The sequence below is a fragment of the Zalophus californianus genome, chromosome 11, assembly GCF_009762305.2.
Source record: "Zalophus californianus isolate mZalCal1 chromosome 11, mZalCal1.pri.v2, whole genome shotgun sequence".
NCBI lineage: Eukaryota > Metazoa > Chordata > Mammalia > Carnivora > Otariidae > Zalophus > Zalophus californianus.
This window is the reverse complement of record NC_045605.1, coordinates 68,451,606-68,476,566: the sequence shown is the minus strand read 5'-3', so window position 1 is coordinate 68,476,566 and position 24,961 is coordinate 68,451,606. Positions and strand designations below refer to the sequence as shown.

At 51.1% G+C, this 24,961-nt stretch overlaps 1 protein-coding gene across 16 annotated transcripts in view; it reads right to left on the bottom strand.

Annotated features, from left to right (window-relative positions):
* The window catches only part of ARNTL (aryl hydrocarbon receptor nuclear translocator like), a 98,664-nt gene that overhangs the window by 14,027 nt on the left and 59,676 nt on the right, over window positions 1-24,961 (bottom strand). For 4 of the 16 annotated variants that reach the window (XM_027578604.2, XM_027578600.2, XM_027578606.2 and 1 more), the window contains 12 exons: window positions 20,238-20,366; window positions 17,343-17,467; window positions 16,312-16,464; window positions 15,744-15,764; window positions 13,984-14,022; window positions 13,622-13,663; window positions 12,150-12,307; window positions 10,275-10,354; window positions 6,218-6,305; window positions 5,586-5,650; window positions 4,122-4,239; window positions 2,340-2,489 (listed from right to left, as the gene is read on the bottom strand). In XM_027578604.2, the coding sequence (XP_027434405.1) occupies window positions 2,340-2,489; window positions 4,122-4,239; window positions 5,586-5,650; window positions 6,218-6,305; window positions 10,275-10,354; window positions 12,150-12,307; window positions 13,622-13,663; window positions 13,984-14,022; window positions 15,744-15,764; window positions 16,312-16,451 (901 nt within the window). In that variant the 5' untranslated portion in view covers window positions 16,452-16,464; window positions 17,343-17,467; window positions 20,238-20,366. The other 12 variants (XM_027578602.2, XM_027578601.2, XM_027578608.2 and 9 more) reach the window with 9 other exon arrangements.

Below are 24,961 nucleotides of genomic sequence, written 5' to 3'. Positions count from 1 at the left end.
ACTCGAGAGAGAGAGAGAGGAAGGCACGGCAGTGGGCCGCTATCATCCAGTGTCATCCGTGTGGGGCTGGACCGGTCATGCCAAGAGCGTCACGTATACCAAGGAGGGAGTAGCTCAGTCTACCTGGGGAGAGGAGGGCTGCCCAGGAAAACCAGGCAGGAGGTGGATCAAAAAGGATGAGCACTGGCTAAGGGACTAGAATGGGCGAAGGTCGAGAAGGTACAAAGCGCGGAGGCGCATCCAGTACGAGAAACAACGGAGGGCTCGGCGTGGTTGAAGTGGAAAGGGGGCGCCTGGGCGGGGCTGGACACAGAGCTGGAAAGGCAAGTGGGCACAGATGACTGGGGTCTTAGACTATTTGCTAACAAACGTGTGTTTCTCAGACAGGGAATGGGGAGCTTCCAAAGGCACATAAGTGGGGAAACAGCGAAAGCAAATGGTGCTTTGGACACTCCAGGAGCAGAGCGCTAGGGAAACTGGATGGGTAAGGAGCAGGAGGAAGATAAGCCTGAGCGGGGACGGCGACAGATGAGGAGGGCTGTGCTCTGGTACTGCAGAGGGCGAGGCAGCGGGGAGGCACGTGGGACAAGCTTCTGGGAACTCTTGAGATTTGGTATGGATATCAAAACACTTGGTGCGAAAGAAAATGAAGGGGACCTCAACATTTTTGGATTGCATGCTTGTTGCTCCCGGACTCAGGGAAGAGAGAACAGAGAGTATGCTGTAGAGAAGAGGGAGGATTTCACTTGGGGACACATTCAGTGTGGAACCACCTGTGGATTTCAACAATAAACACATCCTTACAGAGTGTTTATGAAGCGGCGGGTCTGTGCTAGTTATTGGGAAACTGGGAAACCCATCAGACGCGCCAGCATGGAGTTTGTAGCCCCTGTGCGGAGACAGACGTCAAACAAGTAACCTGAGGGGGTGAGCGGCAGCCCCGGACGCCCAGCTCTAAAGGACCAGCTGGCTGAAGGGAGCTGGGGGTCGGGGGGGGGGGGTGGGGCCAGCATGGACGGACGGAGACCCGGGGCAGAAAGGGGGGCGAGGCATGGACAGGAAGTCAGCACAGCTGAGCACACGGAGTGGCGGGGGGCGGAGGGTGCACGATCATGGACTCTCAGCTTCTCTCCAAGAGCAGCGGGGAACGCTGCAGGGTTTTAAACAGGGAGCCGACAGAAAGCTGTGCTTCAAAAAGATCATTCTGGCTGTCGTGTGGGGAGATGGCAAGTGTGAGGAGCCGCGGTGAGCGCACAGGGGGGCCGGGGTCCGAGTGATACGGTAAACAAGGAGGTGGATACACACAGTCTTCGTCACCGGAGTGGGAGACAGAGTGAATCGGGCTGAGGGTGCCTCCCCAGCTTCCAGTATGTGCAACTGGGCGGCGCGGAGGAGCTCGGGTGGTCACTCTTACACGGATCATGTTTGAGGTGCCCCTGAGGATAGCGGAGCAGGCAGATGTAAGAAGAAGTGGGTTTACAGATCCGGAGCTCAAAGGAGAAGTCTGGGCCAGAAATATAAACTTGGGCGTTACTGGCATATACGGGAAACGGCAAGCTACGGGAGCAGATGACATCACCTAAGGGTCAAGTGTGGATAGAAAGGTGGCTCAGGACAGATGAGGAGCCAGCAAAAGGAAGTCGGGAGAGGGCCCTACTGTGGCAGAGGCTGGGAGAGACGAGAAGAGTGAGGTTTCGTGGAGTCCTGGGGGAAAAAATACTTTAAGATGGAAGAAAAATAAAGTGTCCGTTGTGTCTAGCAACGTGACAGTCCTGGGTGAACTGAGCAAGAGTCATTTCAGTGGATGAGCGGGATGCTCGGAGTGGCTGGCACTGGGCTGAGGGCAGTCCTTCTCAACCACTTTAAAACAGACCGGATTTACACGGAGGAAGCTTTCCCACGAATCGCTGTCAGAGTGACAACCACCAGGGCTTCCCAATCTCTCCTGCTCCCCAAAGGCCCTACCCTGTAGGGGGAGAATGGTACTGGCTGCAGTCCTGGGGTCTGCAAGGGACCACCAACCCCATGCCCTGCTGAGCCCCCCAGTGCACAAAGCCAGCCTCCCCTGTATTAGGATTTTATTTTTTTTTTAAAGATTTTATTTGTGAGAGAGAGAGAGAGAGAGAGAGAGCGAGAGAGAGCGCACGCACAGGAGGGACAGGGAGAGAGATTCTGAAGCTGACTCCATTCTGAGCGCCAGAGCCCGACGTGGGGCTCGATCCCACGACCGAAAGCTCATGACCTGAGCTGAAACCGAGAGTCGGACGCTTCACAGACTGAGCCATCCAGGAGCCCCCCTGCCTCACTGTATTAAGATTTTAAAGAAGTGAAGTGGTTACCTTTTTTCTTTGAGCAGGTAGAGGGGAAATCCTTGTCTTCCACCTTTACTGAAGGCCTGTTACACTTCATCCTACAGAAGAAAGAACGTCGTGCTCCAGAACATAATCGAGATGGCCCAGGGGTTATATCTGTTTTAACTGGAAGTCCAGCTGCAAATCAATACACAAAATGTGATAAACTGAGAGTAGTACTGTCTGTCAGGAGGGGGAGTGTGACCTTGAAGAAAGCCTCTTCTTTCCTGCCTCACTGTTCTATAATGACCACACCATTCCTCCTCAGTGTAGGCCATAAAAGATGCAACGTGGGGAAGTGGGCTGTCCGTCTGGAAAGGTTTCCAGATCACGGAGAATGCAGCTACTGGTAGGAGGAGCAGGACCGTAATCCTGCTATGAACGCTGGCTACTGGTCTACAGACCGTGTCCAGGGATGACACACGCCCACCATGGGGGCGACCATCAGAGGAGGGGCCGCTGCCCGGGGCTCCTGCTCGGTGTCCCCCCTCCGGCCTACCTCCCACAGCCACCCCCGGGATCGGGATGCGCCCGGGCCCGCCGTCCCTGCCCCTGCTCGGTTTGCTCCAGCCACAGAGCGGGTGCTACACCTGTGTGTCCATCCAGAAATCATTTTCCCTGCTCTGTTCATCTCTTCATGGCCTGGCACACAGTAATCACCCTTTCAGACGCACCTCAGCTGTCACCTACTCGGGGATGCCTGTCCTCGCACCCACACGAGAATGAGTCGTCTGTTCTCGATGCCTGGTAAGATTTCTAGGGCAGTACCTAGTACGCAGGGTGCTGTCTCCTGGTCTCCCTGACTATATGGTGAGAGCCTTAAAGGCAAGAACCAAACATCACCTTCTTCTTCTCATGTCACTGCCAAAAACTGCCAGGGCCAGACTATAAAAGGCAACAGGTACCAGGGGCTGTGTTGAACTTTTAGGAACTTAATGAAAATATCACAGTACTGACAATCGTGCCTATTGTGTGCCAGGAACTGCCCCGCGGGCTTTATGTATGTTAATATATTTAATCCTCATAACTACCCAATGAAACAGGTACTATTTTGCAGATAAGGAAACGGAGGCACAGAGAGGTGAAGTAACTTGCTCAAGGTCACACAGCTGGAAAAAATCAGGGAACCAGGAAGTGCGCCTGGCAATCTGCCTCCAGACTCCACCACATTCTTAGCTGCTGGAGCCACAGGACTGGTGGGAGGAGGCCTACAGGACCTCACTCCGGAGGCACGGAGGGCGGGTGGGGTGGGGGAGGCCGTGAACGGTGGTTCCGCGGCTAAAGAAGGAAGCCAGGAAGGGGAGCCGACTAACGAGGAACCACTTTGGCCAAAGGAACTTTTATGTTTCATGTTTTCTTACTTTTATCTTAGGAGGCTGCATGTGTGTAACTCTGGTAAACCGAGGGAATTTTTTTCGGGGGGAACCAGTCAAACTGGCGTGAGCCCTTGAAACTCAGGAGCATACAAGTGGGAAGTTCTAGATTCTGGGCGGGGGGAGAAAAAAAGACTAAAAACCAGAAAGAATCAAAGTAGCTGTTTTTCCTCTCACTGGATTTGGACATTGAGTTGTTGCTTCTTTATGTGAAACAAAACAAACAAATAGGAAAGAAGGTGAAGGACTGACTTGAGCCAAAGAGAGCACCTGTGACCCAGATAAAGGGCAGAGAGGAGGGGGGCCAGAGGCCGAGCGCGGGGGCCACAAGTGGCTGTCTTCGCTCGCGGTCAGAGGGAGCCCCGAGGACGCAGCCGCAGCCTTCTCCTGGACTCACTTTTTGCATCTATGAGCCGCTCCCGGGGTGCTGTGTCTGAGGACGAGAGCTGTTCCTTCACTTTGGCGATGTCTTTAGGGTGCAGGTAGTCAAACAAACTCTGACCGATCAGATCATTCTGAGGGGATGAAGCACGGAAACGAGTCAACGGCGCGTGGAACAGAACTTACCCAGCAGGTTGCTTTGTCTTTATTTTGTCTTTCTAAGCAGGAGCATTTCAAAGATTTCCCATGTGAACATGTACACCTATCCAATCACTCTGCCTAGATATAGACACAGGGAACGAGGCATTGGGAGTTTGGTTTTGATAACACATGAGGGGAAAAGGGCTTAATTATATTGATACTTCTAAAAACAGTTCATGCTCCTTGAAGGCAGGAATCTTTCAGCTGCACACGTTCCCTTTGACTGATTTCTGATGCCCACGAAAGCCCTTCTAGGGACACAGGGCGTGGGTGCAGACTCTAGCCCGAGGCCCCGTGCTCTTCAGCCACGACCACCTCCATAACTTTGCTTGAAGACCAAGAAGAGCAAGACACTGTGGACACATTCAACTTACATCCCTTCAAATGTATACACGTTTTTTTGATTCTTCAATTCTGCTGCCTTACCAACTTCCCGTGCAAACACCAGTAGGTGAAGGAGTGAGTGAATGAATGGATGAGTAAAAATGTTGGGGACAGAGTAAATGAAAAACTCTGCTCTAGAAGCTTTTGGGAATGTTTATCTTATTTGATCCTATGAACAATCATAAAAGGTAGGGGTTATTAGGGTCATTTTTTTTTTTTTTTTTTTTTTAGAGGAAGCCACGGTTCAACAGAATTCAAAAGGGATACATCATCACAAACAAAGTATCGGTGGATTCCCAATTGTTTTATTCTCTGGGTATTCTCTGACCTGCCTTTCCCTGTCAGATAGCCCCTCCCGCCTCCCACCCCCCTTCAGTTGTGGCATAGTCATTGGGTAGCAACAAGAAAGTATAAAGCTGGTGATGAGATCAGTTAAACCTTCCTGCGAGGGAAACGTGGAACATATCCAAAAGTCTTTTTCTAGGGGCCCCTGGGGGGCTCAGTTGGTTAAGTGCCCGACACTTGATTTTAGCTCAGGTCATGATCTCCGGGTCGTGAGATCGAGCCCTACATTGGGCTCCGCACTGAGTGCGCGGTCTGCTTAAGATTCTCTTTCCCTCTGCCCCTCCCCACCATGCACACATGCACACATGCTCTCACTCTCTCTCAAAAATAAATGAATCTTTAAAAAAAAAAAAAAAGATTTTTTTTTTTAGGTTTAAATTCATTTCTCTGTTAAGAAATGACAAATTTTCTGGAAGAAGCACTGGGTGTGTGTGGGAGGACGGTACAAGCATCTTCCATGTGACTTGTATATTATAATTATTCTAAAACGCGGGGCGACCTTTCTGGCTGCTGGGAGCCTGCCCACCACCAACCCAAACAGGAGCCATACCTGACTGTAGTTGAGGATCTTGAAGACAGACTCGGAGACAAAGAGGATCTTCCCTCGGTCACATCCTACGACAAACAAAAATCCATCTGCTGCCTAATCAGGAGAAATGGATAATCAATTTATCACACTTTAGGAAACACGATTTGTAATCACTCTGATAGCAAATAAGGACTTGGTTTGCTAAGTACCCAAAGCACAGAACTGTACTCATTGATAGTCACAGGATGCTCACAACTAATGCATCAGGAGAGGAGTAAGATGCTCTCCCAGGCAGGTCCAGACACATAGATCATCTAATGATTATAGGGGACGGTCCAACTGAAGTAATTTCTGTTACAACAGTGAATTCACTTTAAGACTTTTCCTTTGAGAGTATCAAGTCCGGAGAAGTCCTATTTTATTGCTTTAATCGTAACTATGTAGAATCACAGAATCTGAGATTGAAAGGAACCTTTAAGATCAAAACCCCCTCTCCTGTATCCTGACCACCATCTATCCTCAACTTGAACACTTCCGTTTACAGAGCATGCTCTTGAACAGTGCTTCTCAGCATGGGGAGTGGTGTGTTGTTTGTTGTTCTTATGCTCCTGGTCGGGGGGGGGGGGGCGCTGGATCAGGAGTCTTGTTCTCACCCCTACTCCAAATGATTTTCATGTACAAGGACTGAGAACTACTGTTCTTGACTATCATTTCTGGATCCAGGGCTGGGCTGCTTATATCCTAAGGGAGACAAGAAAAGCAAAGCAAAAATTTCTCCTACATTCTCCTTCCCTCTTCACCTTAAATACAGGTAAAAATCTAAAGTCCCAAGACAGGCATATGGATATCGAGACAGGATGCCGTCAGGCTGAAGCAGATAAACACCAGAGCTGTAGCGCCTGAGATATTAGGCTCCGTGGCCTCTGTGTGAATGCTGCCCACAGCTCTGCAGATGGTCAACCACTCAGCTCCTGCTGGGGGCCTCCCAGCGGCAGGGAGGGGGCTCCACACTCAGTCACACACTTGCATTTATGCTCAGCTCCCACAGTTCTAATTCAGCATCTTTATTCACCAGTCCTTGGTCTCTTCTTGGGAAGAATCTAGAGAAACTCCAATCCCCTTCCCACAAAAGGGTCTTGGGGGATGTAATATAATTCAAAGAAGTAAGAAATGAGTTAATGTGCCAGAGGAAAACCATGGCACACGCACCAGGGCGGCCATGAAGGCGGCAGGAGGGACCGAACCACCACTGCCGAGGCTGCGCCAGGCCCCTCAGCCGGAAGGGAGCTGGGGCTGAGCTCTTCCTAAGCCAGCACAGGGGCGGGGGAGGACAGCGGAGAAGAGACTTTCCAAGCACCATCTGCTGGAAGCCTCATTCAGTCAAGAGCTAGGGTATTAATAACTTCTGCACCGCCTTGCAGGCAATCTCCCATCTCACAGAAGTGTTTTGAGGCTTTTCACGGATGAAGTGAAGTGGCACAGAAGGTGCCTCGGAAGAAGCTGCCGATGACATCCTGGAGGGAATGCTGGGCAGAGTTGGGCCTGAACCTGTGACATCAACAAAGTGGGTCTCAACACGTCCAGGGAGAGCAAGAGGGCTCCAAAGGCCAGCGAATCATCAGTGAGGAGAGGCTCAACACGTTCTGACTCGGTTTCCCTCAGGCAGATAAACGCCACCAGGTGAAGGAGCTGGGTCCCAGGGGACAGCAGATGAGCAGAGACTAGGAGAATGCCACCAGCACCACGGGGCCACATGGAGACAGGACAGGCTCCCTCTCGGGGAAGGACAGGCTTAGTAAGGGACACAGAAGCCCTGGCGGGGTCTGCCTAGTTATCAGAAGATGGGGAGGTGGAGTATCCAGCCATCATCCACTGATCAGGCTGACTGCTCCCTGACACACCATCATGGAAGCCATTTGGAAAGCTCTCAGTAGAGAAAGCGGTCCGTCAGACGTGCACTGGGAAGGGAACACAGAAGTCCAGTTCCCGCGGCTGAACCGCTCAAACATCTGAGCGGACCCTGCCTTCTGTTGAAGCAAATTCCTGGGCACTGGGTACCTGGAAGTGGCGAGGGATTGGACCGTGCTTCGTCACCACGGACGCACGCCAGGGAGGGCAGAAGAGTTTCGTCAGGAGAGACACATCACCACTGTGTCCTACAGATGCTGGAGGACACGGAAGCACAGGAAAGGCAAACCCAAGATGAGGTATTTAGTTTAAATGGCATGAAAATCCTTGTTCCATACCCTGACAAGTGTGGGCATTGGACAGGAAATTTAGAAAAGGAGAAAGTTATTGAGCATTTGCCATTACAAAAGAAGTTTATATTTATTATATGTAAATATATATAAACATATAAACCTGTTATATATAATAGGAATTTCATATACATATATATATATATATATATATATATATATATATATATATATATTCAAAATAAAACACATTTGTGGAGCGCCTGGGTGGCTCAGTCAGTTAAGCATCTGCCTTCGCCTCAGGTCATGATCCCAGGGTCCTGGGATCGAGCCCCACATTGGGCTCCCTGCTCAGCGGGAAGCCTGCTTCTCCCTCTCCCTGCTGCTCTCCCTGCTTGTGCTCACACTCTCGCTCTCTCTGACAAATAAATAAAATTTTTAAAAAACAAAAAAACATCAAATTAGCAGTATGGCAATCAGGACAAGCCACAGGATTTGTGGGGCCCAGGACATAATGGGAAAAAAATGCAGAGACCCTTGTTCAAACATGATGCCCTTCCAGAGGGCAAGAGCAGAGCACTGAACTCCCGGTGTGGCCCTGTGTGGCTACAGAGGCTGCCACCCGTGAAGCCGGCCCTGGTGGTTTCTCCAGAGATGCTGCAGGCACAGTCTGTACCTTAACTCCAGCAAGTCCTCCCTGAGAATAGGGATGGCTTGATGAAGGAGGATGAAGAGAGGAGTGCAGAGCTGTGCCCTGAGGGAGGCAGCCCAAGGACCATCACAGACTTGCTGGGATGCCCGGCCCCCACACAACGTGTTTATTATTGACTTGGATGTACCTAGAACAGTGCCACGCACCCAGAACTAAGTCTCAGAAATATCTGGGGCATTAGTGAACGAAAGACATAGAAGGCATGCCTATCAGATGTACCAGTCACAAGAAGCCTTGAAGGATCACTAATGACAAACTGGAATGTAAGACCATCCAATAAATATTTTTTGACAGAAACAGAAGTTCAAAAAAACAAACCACACCTATACAGGATGGAAAAAACTTGGCCTCACAATAATCCCTAAGAGAGTGGGAGGGACGGTATTACAGTGGTCCAAAACGTGGCACTAATAAGATGGCTTCTACGGCAAGGAGGGAGCCAGGCCCTTTCAACCCCAGGCCAACCAGACCACAGCTGAAGTTCTGCACTGGGTCCCGAGAGCCACTTCTGAAGGAAAATCTAGCAAATGGACGTGGCTCTGGAAAGTGTGTGTGGCCAATGCTGATGGGGGACTCTTGTCCGCCTCTACTGTGGAGGCTGGAAAAAATCTAAATCCTTGCCCTGAAGCTAGTGGTCATCAATTAACACCTTCCGGAGAAGCTGACATCTACTATCGGGCTTTTAGGAAGGCATATCCTTTCTTGAGAAAAGGGACAGCTGGCCCGGACACTCCCCTGCCCCTTGTTTCTGGCTGGTGTGGCTACACTGAGGAAGCAGGCTGCACACGAGCTCGGCACGACCGTTCGCGAAGACAGACAGAGCCTGGGTCCGGCCACCCTCACTGAGCCACCACACCAACCCCTCCCGGCCTACCGCAGGACCGGCTGTATTTGGGAAACAAAACCCTATCTGTTCATCAGGTCATCTGTTCCTTGCAGCTGAAAGCTTTCCAACTGAGAGAACACGTCAGGAGGGGATGGACAGAGAATGCTGGAGTGAGCACACGGGCCAGACTTACAGAGGACCAGAAGACAGGCGGAGAGGAACGTCAGGGTGACGACAGAGTGGCCTGGAGCCTGAGGCCTGGCAAATGTCTGCTGAAAGCAAGGTGCCCAGATGCCATAGGGGCTTAGCAAGCGACGTCCACCGTGGCTGTGGGGGGACGGAGGCGGGTGACATTTTTCTGTTTTTCTGCTCACAATGGGCCAGAGGACAGGCTTCTGAATCCTGTTTCTTTCCCTTCAGTTTCCAAGTTGGTCTTGCTCCACCCGGAGGCAGACCTAATGCCACATGGAAGCCAAGCTCTCGTGGTGCCACCTCTCCACAGAGACGAGCAAGACAAGCGAGTGCGCTGGTCCAGAGGGCAGAGCCTCACCACCCCCATTTCGTTTCCTCCTTGGGCAGAGAGATCTTTGGAAGCTTTCTTGCTTTGATGGGATTTTAGTGTCAAGACGTATGTGGATGTTTTTGTGCTAGCGCTTAGGTGAGGAGAAGACAAATTCTCCGTTGGTATCAGTGCCTGTCCCTTTCTAAAACCTTCATGCAGGAATGGGGTTCTTAACTACCTATGTGTACAAAATCCTGCCTCCTTCCATTTAAAAATCACAGTAGCCTGGGCCTTCAATTTTTGTCTAAGCAAGAGTGGAAGGACTGTGGAGACTGTCCAGACAGATGTGGAGACCCGAAAAGACGAAGTCAGCCTCAAAAGGCCCAACGTTTAGACATCAAATTCCCACACTCTGGTACCTCACACTGAAATCTGTAAGCGTGTATAAGACAAGCTCATAATTGTGACATACCCTGAGAATGAGGTGTTTCAATTCATCATCTGACAGAAAAGTTGGTTTGTAGTTTGCTTCTGTGTATGGGTTGGTGGCACCTGAGGGAGAAAAAAAAAAAGAGAGAGAGTTGGTACACTTTCTATTCAGGGAATGGCTCATAGCACTTCACTGCCTCCGACCTTCCAGATGTGGCCTCGTCCCTACCACACCTGGGACTTCAACGTTCTCTCCTTTTTCCTTAACAGACACAGGGCTAGATCGGGCTTCGGACAGGATCCATTGAAAAGACAACACTGCTGCCCACAGGGGACCTAACAGGTTTGCTCTGGTCACTGTAGGGGAGCCAAGAGGTCATAGATGGAAGTATAAATCTGCTTCAGAGAGAGAAGGCAGCTTTGGAAGTCAACCGGCAGAGGCTCCTGGGAGGGTTCCCTCCTCCCAGGGCCGACATTAAATGCGTTGTCTAGCAGTCCCTCAAATGACCACGCTGAGCCTTCCTGGGAAATCACCCAGGCGGCCAGGCTCTGAGTAAATAAATATACTGTAGAAGGCATTTAGTGGGAGTGCTTCTTCATCAGGGTGAGGTAAATGAGCTTGGCAACCCAGAGAAATGCATTACTTCAGTGAATACAACTCTGGCTCCTCGGGCTGAAAGGGGACAAGATGCTTAAAAGGCCATCCGTCTGGCACCATATAGAGAACACCGTATAGGAAAAACACCGTACGAGAGAACACCATACAGGAGAACACCGTATAGTAACAGAGAAAGATGCTGGCAGCAAATGACCTTGGAATCTGCAAAAATGGTTAGAACAGTGAAGAAATAAAATGGAAAAGATCTGTAGCAATTCTCAGTACCACGGTGAAGGAGGAGGTTGACAGAATGTGTCTGACTTTCATATCAACTAACAAGGCACACACTGAGCCACATCCCTGCTTTTTATATAACTCGAGATTTGTCCCTCGTTTCCTTCCAATTTAATAAAAAATGAGCTTATAATAATTTAATCCCCACAATCTTCCCTAATAGTAATGTTTAGATGCCACCCTCACAGCACAGGACACGATGCTGATGTGTCTGAATAGTGATCAAAAGGCAGACGAAACCGGCTACTCCTTCTTTCTGGTGGCTTTGTGGAAACATAAAGACGCAATTCTTTTACCACGCAGGTCAGAGGTCTGACTGAGCGCCCACTTTCCAATTTCCTCAAAGGGTCCAAGACAGGCCATGGAACATGCCAGGCCCAGCGTTCACTAAAGTGCCTGCGACACTGCAGCTTTCTCCTGCGGTCTGGATAAGTTGCTTCCACATTTCTGCCTCTGTGTTCTCACCCACCCCACACTCAGAAAAGAAGGAAAATACTGCCTCCTTCATAGAGAGTCTATCTGGTTTGGGAAAATTCCAGGAACATGAAAATATCATCAGTGTTCATCCCTGACAGTAAAACGCAGCAAGAACCATCAACTAGTGACTCACTCTTTAAAGGAGCCACGGTGAATTTTCCCCTTAAAAACAGCAACAGACTTCTCTGCGTCACCAAGGGCACCTGCATGTCTGATGGTGATCACTGGGCAGGTGGGGCCCAGCGCACAGACACATGCAAGATGTGGGTCCTCCCCGACATGCACGTAGCCTGCCTATCACATACACGTGCAGACGCGCGCACAGACCACAGCCTCTACTCCCTGGGGATGTAGGACCGCAAAATCCCAAATGGACACCCACATAAGCTCAGGAATCACTTCATTTGGCATCAGGTCTACTGCCGGGAAGGACAGTTACTCAAGGCTACACACTGGCAAATAATACACACGGTCCTGGGGACTCAGGCACACCCTAGGCAAGGGAGGGAACATGTGTGGGCAAGGGCATCAAGAACAATAAAGTCTTACCTCGTAATGTTTTCATGTGCTGAACGGCCATCCTCAGCACAGTAAGTTTATCTAATTTCCTGGACATGGCATTGCACGTGGGCACCAAAGAAGCCAATTCATCAATGAAGCTGTTCATTTTATCCCGACGCCTCTTTTCAATCTGACTGTGAGCTTCCCTGCACAACAACAGGAAAAATGATTTCTAGAAAATGAAGTCGAGCCTCAAGGAGACAATGACAAAAATAAGTTATCACGGCTTCTGACATTCCCCCGACAGGGCAACGTTTAGAATCTGCACAAGGCTTGGAACTTGGCTTTTCTACTAAAGTCACCAAAAAAAGTGGCCTCACTGCGCGGGGTCATTATTGTTTGTATGCTTACCTCATACTTAGAATTAGGAAGAAATATTACAAAAACTGTCTGCTCAGAGTAAACTGGATTGGTAATTTGTCCTTTCTTTTCCTCTCAGCCTCTGTAAAGTTGGAATTTAAGATGGGCATGGAAGGAAAGGGAAGGGAGGTAGAGTCTGCAAAGAGCAAAGCATCCAGAATGGCTTTGCGGGGGGAGCGGGGGAGGCTGTAGTCCTGCAGAGATCTCTGAGGTTTGTGAGGAGCCCGCTGTGTGGCCTGTCAGAGACTCCCAACTGAGTCCCTAGGTAACTAGTGCTGCCATCTTTGGATCAACCATGACTCCACCAGGACACAGCAGATGCTCCATCTGTCCCCAAGAGCTTCCTCTGAAGAGTGTCGCACTCTTCCCTCCCAGGAGTGGCTGCCCGTCAAGGCAGGAGGATGCATCCACAGGCACACATGCTCTCCCTGACTGGTTTGTACCTGCCATTTGTGATTGTCCCCGATGGAGTGCATCACCAGTGGAAATGTCGTTTGCTGCCATAGCAACAGAGCCACCAAGAGGGACCTCCCACCACAGCTAGGCTGTGCGGGGAAAGCTAGAAGTCTCAGGCCAGTCGAATTCTGCAGCCCTGGGTCTGTGTCATGACTGCCTCAGATGGCCCTGGAGTCACTGGCAGGAGGGCAGACCCACGTGGATGGGGTCAGCAAGTGTGGCTGGAGGCAGGAGGGACCGAGTTCGAGAATCTACTCAAGGGCGCAGGCAGCCCCATGCCTCCCTTGCTGGGCAAGAAGGACCGCTCTGAGAGGCAAGGCCCGGCCCAAGAATGGAGTCACTGAGCCAGGTCTACTCTGGAGGGCCCTCGAGTCAGGAAGGAGCAACCTGCTGGGGAAGAGCTTCAGCCTTGCAGGGCTTTCTGCTACTTCCAAAGTCCCCTGCAGGTTAAATGTGCTTAGGTAGCCAAGAGTGAAGGCCAACTCAGTATGGAGAGGACAAGCGGCAGGTGGCCACAGCCAAGGCACCCCCACCCCAATCCCCGAAGGGATGCTCAGACCGACAGGGACCAGACACACAGAGCCGGCTCAGCGGCACTCCGAGCGCCCAGAACCAGGTCGGTGTATAGACAGGTCCACGCTTACCTTGCATTTTTGATCCTTCCTTGGTGCTCTGTGTATTCTAACCTGGAAGGGAAGGGGAAAAGAAAAGCAAAAGATCAGACACAAACCCTGGGAGACTAATGGCAAAGTCACACAACTCTCTTTTCTTCCCAGCTTCATTCATTTCCCTGCTTAATCCCTGTCATCTCTCTCAACACACAAGGGCTCTTATTATCCACACTGGGGGCTGGGCCCAGAGGAGAGCATCTTGAGCTCCCAGGCTCCCAGCCTCCTTGCTTATCCCCATCCAAGGACACAGGTGGGACCTGCACCAAGTAACAGAACACGTAATTATGCAAGGAAAATAGCTAGCAGGATGAACGTCACGACTAGGTTCATGGTACCTTCCGTGAGGGTCGTCTTTGTCTGTGTCCATGCTTTCTCTGAAAAAACAAGAGAGAACATGAGTATCTGTCAATAAACACATACAAAGCTGCTTCTTACAACATGGAAGGCTCTCATTTATCCAGAAACCAAATAATCAGAGAGTTCAAATATCCACAGTATTGATGACTGACGTAGACTAGTCAAACAAACACAGCTTGCCCCTACCAAACTAGGACCGGTTTTCCAGATGATCAAACAAAAATGACGTACGGCCATCAACAGAGCATGCTGTTAACATATTTTATGCCATATTTTGGAAATCAGGAATACAGAGCATTTATGGAAATTCTTAATCAGAGTGTCCAAATAACTATAATACCTTATTCCCCTCATCATTCTGGATAAATGGAGTTCATTCATTTGTAAAATATACCAAGCCTCAAATATACGTGTGCATACATATATATTTGGTGGGAGGGTGAAGTGAGGAGGGGAGACCAAAGAACCCACAAAGCAGCACTGAGCAGAGCCCTGAGGCAGCTTTTCAAAGACACGGATACACAATGTTCTGGTTCTCAGCCAGGTGGGAACCCCCAAGGCCCGAGGAACTGGGAGACAGGGCACGAGTGGGGCTGAGGGGCGTGGAGCCCTGGTTGGCAGCAGAGGATCCTGGGGTCACAGCAGGGATCTACCCCCCTTTTTACAGACTCCAGAGATCCAAGTTTCATGGCACCTCACGGTTTAGTAGAAAACAAACTAGAATCCTCCAAGGAAGGGGTTCCAAGTCCCCCTGGGGTCAGCTCACACCCTTCTCCAGCCCCTAAGTTTATCACCAGGAAGGCACTGCCTGGCACCTGGGCCTGTCTTTCTCTTTTATCCTGGAAGAAGAGAGGCATATGGCCCTTCAAACAGTGTAGTCCCAAGGGCAAAAACAACTTTTCTCAGGAGCCCTGAATCACAGCATGGGCATTCTAGAACAGGGGTTCCCAACCAGGAGCCCTTGACTGCCTCACAGGCAGAGAGCTTGTCTAGCTAGTCCTAAAGCACAGAAGACAGGATGCAGGCCACAGGGGAAAACCAAAACTCTCCCTCCCCTTTTGTCTTGGCTTGTATCTGGTCACTGAGGCCAGGATAATCATCCCAGGTGAAGAGAGTTCCGCCTGACCGATCAGACACATTTAGCACAATGAAATGACAGGGAAAGGGATGAGGGGGGCTTAATAGGGTCTCCATGAATCACAGAAGATTTGTAAACGGGGTCCATGAGGGAAACCTGGAGCTCTTGGGTGGGGACAAGGTTGGAAACCACAGGTTTAGATAGCAGAGGTCTTAGAAGGCACCAGTGACTCCATCCGCCCAAGACAAGTGGTCCGTGGAAAACATCTCCTGGCCTCCCTGTTGGGGAGGGACTGCTCCAGAAGAACCCTCTCAGTCCGCACACCCACTCTCCATCCCCTGGGCGTTGGCTTGCTCAATCATCTGGGATCACTTACATATTAATCATAGCATCTCCTAGTGGGCATCTGACCTTCAGCCACTGTGCTCCCCAAATTCGACCTGTGAACTTCAGCAGAAAGGACATCTGCTGTGGGGGAGATACCTCCTTGGAGATTTTTCCCTCATTAAACAAGAGAAAACCTCTTAAGTGGACATGGAGAGAAGATTCCACGCAGTTGCCTCAACAAAACAAAACGTGCCTTTGAATGTTCTATGCGGCAGTCTATTCCCTGGGCGTTTGTACAGATAGAGTTGACTGTAAGTGTGCAAATTTACTTACTCAAAAGAAAAGTCATCAAGTCTAAAAAGAAACAAAAATACTATTTAATAAAACAGGTACATACTAATTTGAATAATGTTTCAGGGCAATACCAATGTTCCTATAGAACTTTCAGAGACGACCTGCACTCACTCCTTCCACAAACATAATTAAGCAACTGAGGGCTTCCTCAGAGAGAGCCTCAGGCAAAGTCCTCTTTGAAACCACTGAGATTACATCCAGGGGCTTAGCCATCTTGCTCAAGGGAGCCAAGGAGGGCAAAGGAAAAGGGTGAAAGGCAGACCTTGGCTTTAAGGCTCTTCCTTTTCCCTTGATGTGGAACAGTTTGGGGAGGGGAGGGGGGATGGGGTGCCTCAGCAGGGCTGGAGGCTCCCTCCTGCTTGCAATCCAGGGGGAAGATAAAAGCAAAAACAAAACAAAACAAAAACAAACCCCACTGTGGGGCCACCTAGACTTGGATCTTTCATTTCCATCCCTTTCCACAAAGAGGACCCCTTCTTCCAGGAGGAACAGCAGTTGGCCCCTCGATGTGCAGGGAATGGACACCAAGAGTCCCAGAAGGCCTTACTGGTAGTCGGTAGAGCTGCCTTTCCGCTTGCGGTTGCAATCCATGCTGCCTGTGCCGAGGGGGCTGGAGAGCAGGTCGGTGGGGCCCGGGGACATGAAGTCACTGATTGTTGAAGAAATGTCCATTCTCTGGTCGGCCATTGGAGGTCTGGAACTGGTACAAGGAGGCACAAAGGCGATTTCTACACGTTCTCTCTACCGCGGTGGAGGGCCAGGGTGGTCCCGCGGAGGGTTGGGGTGCTGGTCTACTGCACCAACACAGCTCCCCCAGGGCCAGCTGGGGCAGGGACGCAGCGGGCCGGAGAGGACAGTGGGCATGCTTTAGGAGTTAGCATAGATAATGCAGGTTAACCTGCTCACATATTTTTAAGATTTTATTTATTTATTTGACAGAGAGAGAGCACAAGTAAGGGAAGCAGCAGAGGGAGAAGGAGAAGCAGACACCCTGCTGAGCAGGGAGCCCGATGCGGGGCTCGATCCCAGGACTCTGGGATCATGACCTGAGCCGAAGGCAGATGCTTAACCAACCGAGCCACCCAGGCGCCCCCCGCTCATATTTCTGATGAAGATCCAAAGTCCAGAGCAAGTGGCTAGCTTCTCCTGCATCCCCGTGCCAGGGCATGCAAGAACAACCCCAGAACTCAAGGGCTCTAGGACTTGGGGCCCGGGGCTCCTCCCATGGAGGGGACCAGATATTCTCTGACAGTTCTAATTTTATTTACTTCTAGTCCATAAAATAAATATGATTTACTGGTTATCTTTGTGTTTTTGTGACTTTTGTAAAAGTCATAGGAAAGCAGAAAATATCCTTTCTCAGACCGTGGGTCCCTCCCAGCAGCCGGGAAAATATGGTCGCTGTCTATCAGTGGGCCACGCAAAGTCTGTCCTGCCTTCCCTGACTAGCCTTTGCACCTGCCAGGAAAACCTGCATCAGGATATAAAGACATTGTAGACCAATTTGCAACACATTTTGAGAATTTATGTGTTATAAGCGTGGAGTCAGCCGGCCCAAGAAAAGAGGCTGCCAAGTACCTTGCAAGGGACTCCGACTCCAAACCAAGTTGAAGAGGGCCACGCACTGCCCACAGACGGGGTCCCAGCTCCACACCACGTGGCTGGGGCTGTCACTCCCTCTCTCTGGGCTCAAGTTTCTTCATCTGCAAAGCAAGAGGGGACTGTGAGCTCAGTTTCCTGATTACGGTTCTGCCCACAGATGAGTGCACCAGGGTTGGGTGTGGGCTAACTTTTCACTTTCACAACCACTGCCGGAGAGAGCATCTTTGTGGTCTAACTCCAGGCCCTGGAGCTATTATCGCTCAGTCTAAAATGTCTAAAAGCAGGACAAAAGGGAACACACATGGTATGTCTTGGTACGTTCTGGAACACCGTGCTGTCAAAGAGCTCCAATAATTTATATTCCCAACAAGAGCTCCTGTCAATCTGAAGGAAAGCACAAAACCCCACTGGTTTTTACTTGCATTTTTAAATGATTACGGATGCTGTCCCTATGTTTATAGGCGTTTCTCTGGTTTCCTTTGTGCCCACTCATGTCCTTCCTACCATATTTTCTTCAGTATGGATGGGCCTCCTAACTCATGTGCACCTGCGCACCTGAGCCTGGGGGGAGACAAGCACACAATGAACTGGCCACTCTCACTTTCCACCCACAACCTCTCACACCTCCAACACCAGCTCTGCCCGGTGATCCTTGACTCTCCTGCTCCATTTGCTCCGTGCCCCCCCACCACCGGGACCAAGAATGTCACACCCTCTCTCTTCTCTGCAAGCCTCCGACAGCTCCCCACCCTCACTCTCGGCAGATACTTGGCTCTCTACCCCACTGAGTAAAGGAAGCACATCCACTGGTCCACCCAGACGCTGCTGGTTAGGAACCCCCGCCGCCGGCCGCTGCCACCCCCAACGGGTGGGCACTCCATCGTCTCTCGCTACTGAAGACCAGCACCCTGCAATTCTCTCCCGGCCGCTCATCCTGCACCGTCCACTTTCCCCACCCTACTGGGTCACTCTCGTTTGGATACAAACAAACAACAACTCTCATTTCGGGGAAAAACCACATATTTTTTTGAACTCCATTCCCTTCTAGTCAGTACCCCATTTCTGTTTCCAGTTCCTTTCCTCTTACTCAGTACAAGGCAACTCAAATCAGGCTTTTTGTCCCCATCATTCCAACAGAACAGCCCCTGTCAGGTTCCCTGGCCAGCTGCTCATTGCTAAATCCAGTGGCTGGTTCTCCATTCCCTCCTACTTGCGCCATTCCAACATCTGCTAGAGCTGATCTGTCCCTCCTGTCTCTTGGCTTTGGAGAGGCCACCTTCTCATTGTCCCCTTCTATCTCGGTGGCCACTCTTTCCATGCTGGTCTCTTTTGTGGGTTCCTCCCCCTCCCTCGCCTCCACATGAAAGTCCTGCAGATGTCCTCAGACTTCCTCTGTCTATAGCCACTCCCTAAGAGATCGGTCTAGCTCCGCTGCTTCCAATATGATCTAGGCTCTGAGAACTCCCAAACTTACACCTCCAGCCTGGACCACTCCTGAATTCCAAACTTAGAGGACCATTTCCCTGAGGTCTCCCTTTGGATATACAACAGAGACCTAACTGAAACATCAAACCAAACCCCTGGTTCTCCCCAAGCCAAGCCCCTTAGTGATGCTCACACTTCTGAACGCTCAGGCCCCAAACCTGTCATCCTGACTCCTTGCTTCCTTTTACAACCTGCACCCAATCCGTCAGAAAATCCCAGCAGCTCAACATTCGCAAAGACATCCAAATTTAACCACTCCTCTCCTTTCTCCTTCATATTTCTTCTCAAAGGTCACTTCGGCAGTGAAACTTCCCTGAATATCCATATACTGCAACCTCCCCCCAATCCACCCTAACCAACCCCCCCACCCTGCTTCATTTTTTTTCCATGGCCCCTATCCATAATCAACTTATTTACTTCCTCTCCATTAGACTATAAGCATCAGAGGAGCAGGGATTTTGTTTAGTTAACTACTTGCACCCTAGTAGCCTACAACACTTTCTAGCATATAGTAAGTACTCAATAAACAGATGTTGAATGAATAAATAAGTTTGCACATTATGAATATTCAATCCTTGTTTGTCACAGATGTCATAAATACCCACCCCCTTTTTGCCTTTTAACTTGGCTTGCAGTATTTGTATGTGATACTAAAAGTGACGTGTTTTAAAAGCAGCCTTTTTTCACCCCAAAATAGAAATATCCTCTTTACTAATATTTTTATAATTTTATTTATTTGGCACTTAATCCATTTGGAAATAACTTTTGGTATACTACCTAAGGTTGGAGACTTCTTTCCCTCCAGTGGATAGATAACTGTGCCAACACCATTTACTAGACCAGACATTCCTTCACCAATCATTTGGAATGCCACCTTTATTGATTTATTGTCTATTTCTGGACTTCCTATTCTGTTCCTTTGATCTAGTTACTTCCAATCCAGTACCACACTATTTGTTATAGTGGCCTCATAATACATTCTACTATCAGGTAGAACAAAACCTTTTCCTCTTAGGACTTTTCATTTTCAGAAATTTCCTGGTTATTCCAATTACTCTTTGGGAAGCATTTTACAGTCATTTAATCACACCAAAGGCCCTGATGGGCAGTTGCTAGAAGTTATCATTATCACGGACATGAGGAGAAGTAGATGAGGGAGGAGTACAGAGTCCTTCCTTCAGGGTCTTGGCGAGCCTCTGGGCCGCCCGGGAGACATAGGGGGGGCCACTTCTGGCCCCCACTCCCTCTTTATGAACAGCTAGACTGTTGCACGAGGTGGCCTCTCCCCCAAGTTTTGGGCTGCAGGGAGAAACCACACTTCCTGAAAGAAATACCATGGAAGCTGCCAATGACAGTAGGTGGGGGCTGGGGGTGCGATTTCATTACCTGAAATTACAGTTCTTAAAGCTCAGATCCACCTTGGGAGGAGCAAGGGGCCACTGGACTTATGGGTCACCTCAAAGCGATTTTCATGTTTTGTCGTTTCCTTTCAGGCAGTCAACTTCTTCCAGAAACCTACAGCAGGGCCCACAAGAAAAGAAAACCCACACAGGTCACTTGGGGCAGGGGGTACGTGGAACAAGCTCCCCTCAGTGAGGGGAGAGGCTCAGCGGGCAGCCTCCAGCCGCCTGCTCAGCCAAACTGGGAACACGTGAAGCAATCCGGCAGGAGAGCTCTTCTAGGACAAACAATGCTTTTGAAATGATTAAACATGGATTCTTGGATGCGGCCTTACGAGAAAGAAGATAATTGGACTTTTCATTTCTCCCACTGGGTCAGGCAATACAATTACTAGCGAACATTTATTGACTGTGTGCTTGGCGTCAGGCACCGTTCTGACGGTGTTATGTAGACTCACTTATTGAGGCCTGAAAATAATTCTCTGAGGTAGATACTCTGGTTTTTTTCACTGGTTGAGAAGACGGAGGCAGAGAGAGACTCAAGGAGGACACTCGCCAAGGTCACACGGCGGGAGGGCGCAGGGGCTCCAGAAGCCGCATCACCGCCAAGGACAGCCGCGCGTCCGCCCCACCGGCAGACAACCAGCGACCACGGCAAGCGAGCATCCAGGAAGCATTAGGCCGGACACACGTGCACAGGCCCATCTCTAAGACCGCTGGAAGCAAGGCAAGACGCTTAAAGACCCTGTCCGGGAAGCTCAAGCACAGTGCGGGCGCCCAAAGCGAAGGGGAGTCAGTGGTGAGAAGGCGCGCCCGAGTTAGCAGATGGCCTGCGGCCCTGCCTTCTCCTGCGGGCGGGGCGGGGCGGGACGGGGCGGCGGGGGGGGGGGGGGGGGGGGTCCTCCGCTCCGCCCTGTGGTCCCTGCATCTCCGAGGAACCGGCTCCACAGGCGGCTGCGCCTGCCCTCCTACCCCCTCCCGGCTCCACCTTGAGACGGCAAGACTCAGGCTGTGAATGGGCCTTTCCGGACCTTTCTGAAGCGAAACTCCTGGGCTTGCACCTTCCGCTGGCTACTTCTTGCAGCTCTCCGATTACCTGGGGCTTGATCGTGGCAGAGGTCTTCAAATGAATGTCCAGGAACAGGGCTGCTCTTGTCCTCCTAAGTTACTCCCCTTTGCTGTCCCATTCAGACACCCTCGCCCTCTGACTCTGGGAGCCAGTCTGGACACGTGCAAACAGCACGACGGGATCTTGGGCTTCCAGTCCTTAAGCCTCCGTGGAGCAGCCCCCGGACACCAGGTCCCCAGGGCAGTGCTTCCGGAGCACTTACCATATGCCCTTCCACCTCGGTCTGATTCCCCACCCAGGTCCCATGCTCCTCTCCAGCCCCCGGATGAGCAATCCAGGACCCACGTGGGCACCCTCTCCTCCCCTCACCCCACTAGCCTTCTGACGGGCAGCCCTAGCTGCTCCCCTCTGTCCCCTGGCCACTGCCTCCATCCAGGCTGCTCTCCTCCCTACACTTGCCCCTCCACGCCCCAGTCACAGACAGGACACCCCCTTGTTTAAAACACTTCAGTGGCTTTACTGCTCTGCCCCGAGCCTTCCAGAAACGCCCTGCCAGGAAACATCAAACCTCCACAATGGGCTTGCTTGCTCGCTTCTTGTCCTGTCTTGCCCTGCTCTGCCCATCTGATGCCCAAAGCTCTAGGCCACCGGAATACTTAAGTTCTCAAGAGCATGTGGCCTCAACTGGGCCCACGCTGTTTTGCAGGTGTGGCTCCCTTGACCCACCTGGTGAACTCCTGCTTTCCTTTCAAGTGCTCTCAGGGAGCACCTGCTCAGAGAAGCCTCCTGCCTCTGCCCGTGCTGCTCTGGTCCTTCTCCTCACACCTGTGGCCCCTCCGCCCCGTGAGCTCACTATTGGGGGGCTCCCAGTACCATACCTCACTCACGTTCCCCCACTTCTCCGAAACTTAGAAGAACCTTCTCCGTACCACACTCTATATACAATTTCTTACCTGGACCAATTGTTCCAATACTCAAATTTACTTTATAGAAATAATGAATGCTAGCATAAACTTTGGCATTATATTTTGCAAAATAAAAATCAGAAGGCCTTGCCTGGCTTTGGGCTCCCTGCTCGTGGGCAGTTTGCTCTCCCTCTTCCCCTCTCCCCGCTTGTGCTCTCCCTCTTGCTCACTCTCAAATAAATAAATAAAATCTTTAAAAAAAAATCAGAAGGCCTTTCTTATATGCTTAGACCAAGTAAGGAAGTTGAATCAGCTGTGACAAGTATTTCTGGAAAACTGTTTTCTCTCCAAGAAGGTGTTCTTAGATGTAAGACAATGAATGAAACAACAAAAGAGAGGAAAAAAAAAAAAACCCTCTTTCTGTGCTATTTTCAAAAGAGAACTGAGCCCAGGGAGGGGGCTCCAAGAGACCACAGGTAACTGGGAGAGGGGTCCTTGCCAAGGGGAGCTCAGGGCCAGCCTTGGTGCTGCCATCCAAGTGACACAGAGTGAAGATACTCTGGGGAGAGCCTGGCCTGTGGTTCTGGAATCGCGGGCCACATGTGTGCCCACTTCTGAGCTAGAGACTTCCAAAGCAGGGAGGCGGGGGGAGGCTCCCTGGATGTCAGAGGAAGCGAGGCACGAAGGGACTTGTGCAGTGTGCTTGGGGAGAACTTGGTGATCCCCCTGGTCCCCCCTCAGTCCCCTCATTCTCCTTGGAGCTCAGGGAGAAGAATCTCCGGGGCTCCACACAGAGGAGCACGGGGGCTAGAAGAGACGTCCCAGCCCCGGCTGCCCCTGCAGAGACACCTTGGTAGGTGAGGGTGTCAACCACTATTAGGCGCCCACAGCAGACACAGCTGCTCCTCTGAGCAGAGCGGGGTGAGACTGAGCAGCCCCTGAGAAACCCACACATGTCATTTACAGGATGACCACACAGAAGACCACCGATCACAGATGGGCGTCTCTCTCTGCTTTCCCTCCTCCCTGCCCCAGCACCCCAAAATGCTACAAGAAGGGAAGGGGGCGTGTAGATTGCTTTGCGGTTCACACTCTTAGCTGCCCCTCCCCGCAAGGACAGCCTGCAGGATGCCCCAGGCTCGGGCCCGGCCATGTGACTGGCTTGGACTGATGAATGTAAGCGGAAGGGACAGTCCCAACTCTTGAACAGAACTTTTACCACGAGTTCCTTTGTCTGTGCCGAGACTGGCAATTTCCTGGGTAGATGCTCCTCCTTTTGCTGAGGTCCCGGCTGGATAGCAGCACGAGGAAGAAATAAACCTTTGCTCCTGTCAGCTACTGAGATGGTGATGGTGTGTATTCTAGGGTGACTGACTCTTCTGTCTGCCCCAGAACTTCCCCCGTTAGCACTGGAAATCCTGCCTCCCAGAAAACCCCTTTGTCCCAGACAAAGCAGGCCAGTCGGTCACCTAGTGGCTCTGGCCGTATCCCTCATCCAGAGCTGACTGACACAGGCAGGATGAAGAAGGCACAGATGTGTTCCAGAAGTACTTTCCCTCCCCAGCCCCGAGAGCCATGGCAGGTGGCCCTTGGCCCCCCCTCCTCCACATTCTCCACTATGTGGTGCTGGTGCCCGGCTCCAGATTTACTGAGGGAATGGGTGAGGACTTGCTCTGGTCTGTTCAGGTGGTGGTGGTCTTCAAGCAGAGGCAAGAGGCTAGAGGGGCTCTGTCTCCTCGGCAAGTCCACCTTGGCCCGCCATGGTTACTCTGACTGCCTCTGGGGAGTTCAGCTGCCTTGCTTTGCAACAGATGCATTTAGAGAATGTTCACCCAGGGAAACCAGATGCCCTGCACCTAGGGTAACAGGTGTTTGCATCGGGATCATTCAGCAAGCGTTTCTCTAGCCTCTGGGGCACTGGGGACACAGGGAGGAATCCGCAGTCCTAATGTTCAAGATTCCCTCAACCTAGTTGGAGAGACAGGGTCTAAATCCAGACGTGACAGCATGCTCACTGCCATAGGCAGGGCCGTGCTTACAGTGGCGTGAGCTGTGCCTTGCACAGGATGCGCCTCGGCTTTTGCTAAATGGCAGAGATTTGTGCAGCCATTCCGACAAATTCCCAGCAGGTGGCAGTCAAGTGTTTCGAGGAAGGAGGGCCTTTCTTGGCTATGAAGCATAGGTAAGGTACAGGAGCAGTGTGGAGGAGAAAATCATGAGCTTATTGATAAGCTGGTGTGTGTGTGATAGGGGTAAGGGGAGGAGAAAGAGCGAGGGAGGCGGTGAGGCTTGAAGTGGATGTCTGCCCGGTGGACCGGGTGGTGGGGAGTCCGTTCTGAGCCAGGAGAGCAGCATTTGCAGTGGCTGGCAGGGGCCCCGGGGACCCCAGTTCGTGGTCCTTGTGTACCTGGTCCTCCTGGCAGCTCTAGAGGCTTGGGAATCCCGAAATCAAACACAAAGCAAGGAGGCTGCATTTGGAAGCACGCGGCTTGGAGGGCCAGCTCAGAGGGTCTCATGGGGGCAGGGTCTGTAAATCCTGCAGTACTTCGTCAAGGAAAACAAGGCTGGTTCTTGTGGAAAAGGTTTCCAATACCATCGATGGAGGAGAGTCGACAGAATTCCAGTCTCCAGGGGCTACTGAGGGCTGTTAGAGGGATTTAGAGATGTCATCAAGAGTCACGGCACAGAGCATGTACCTAACCCTAGCACAGTGCTTAGTAAATGTTGGTTGCATGA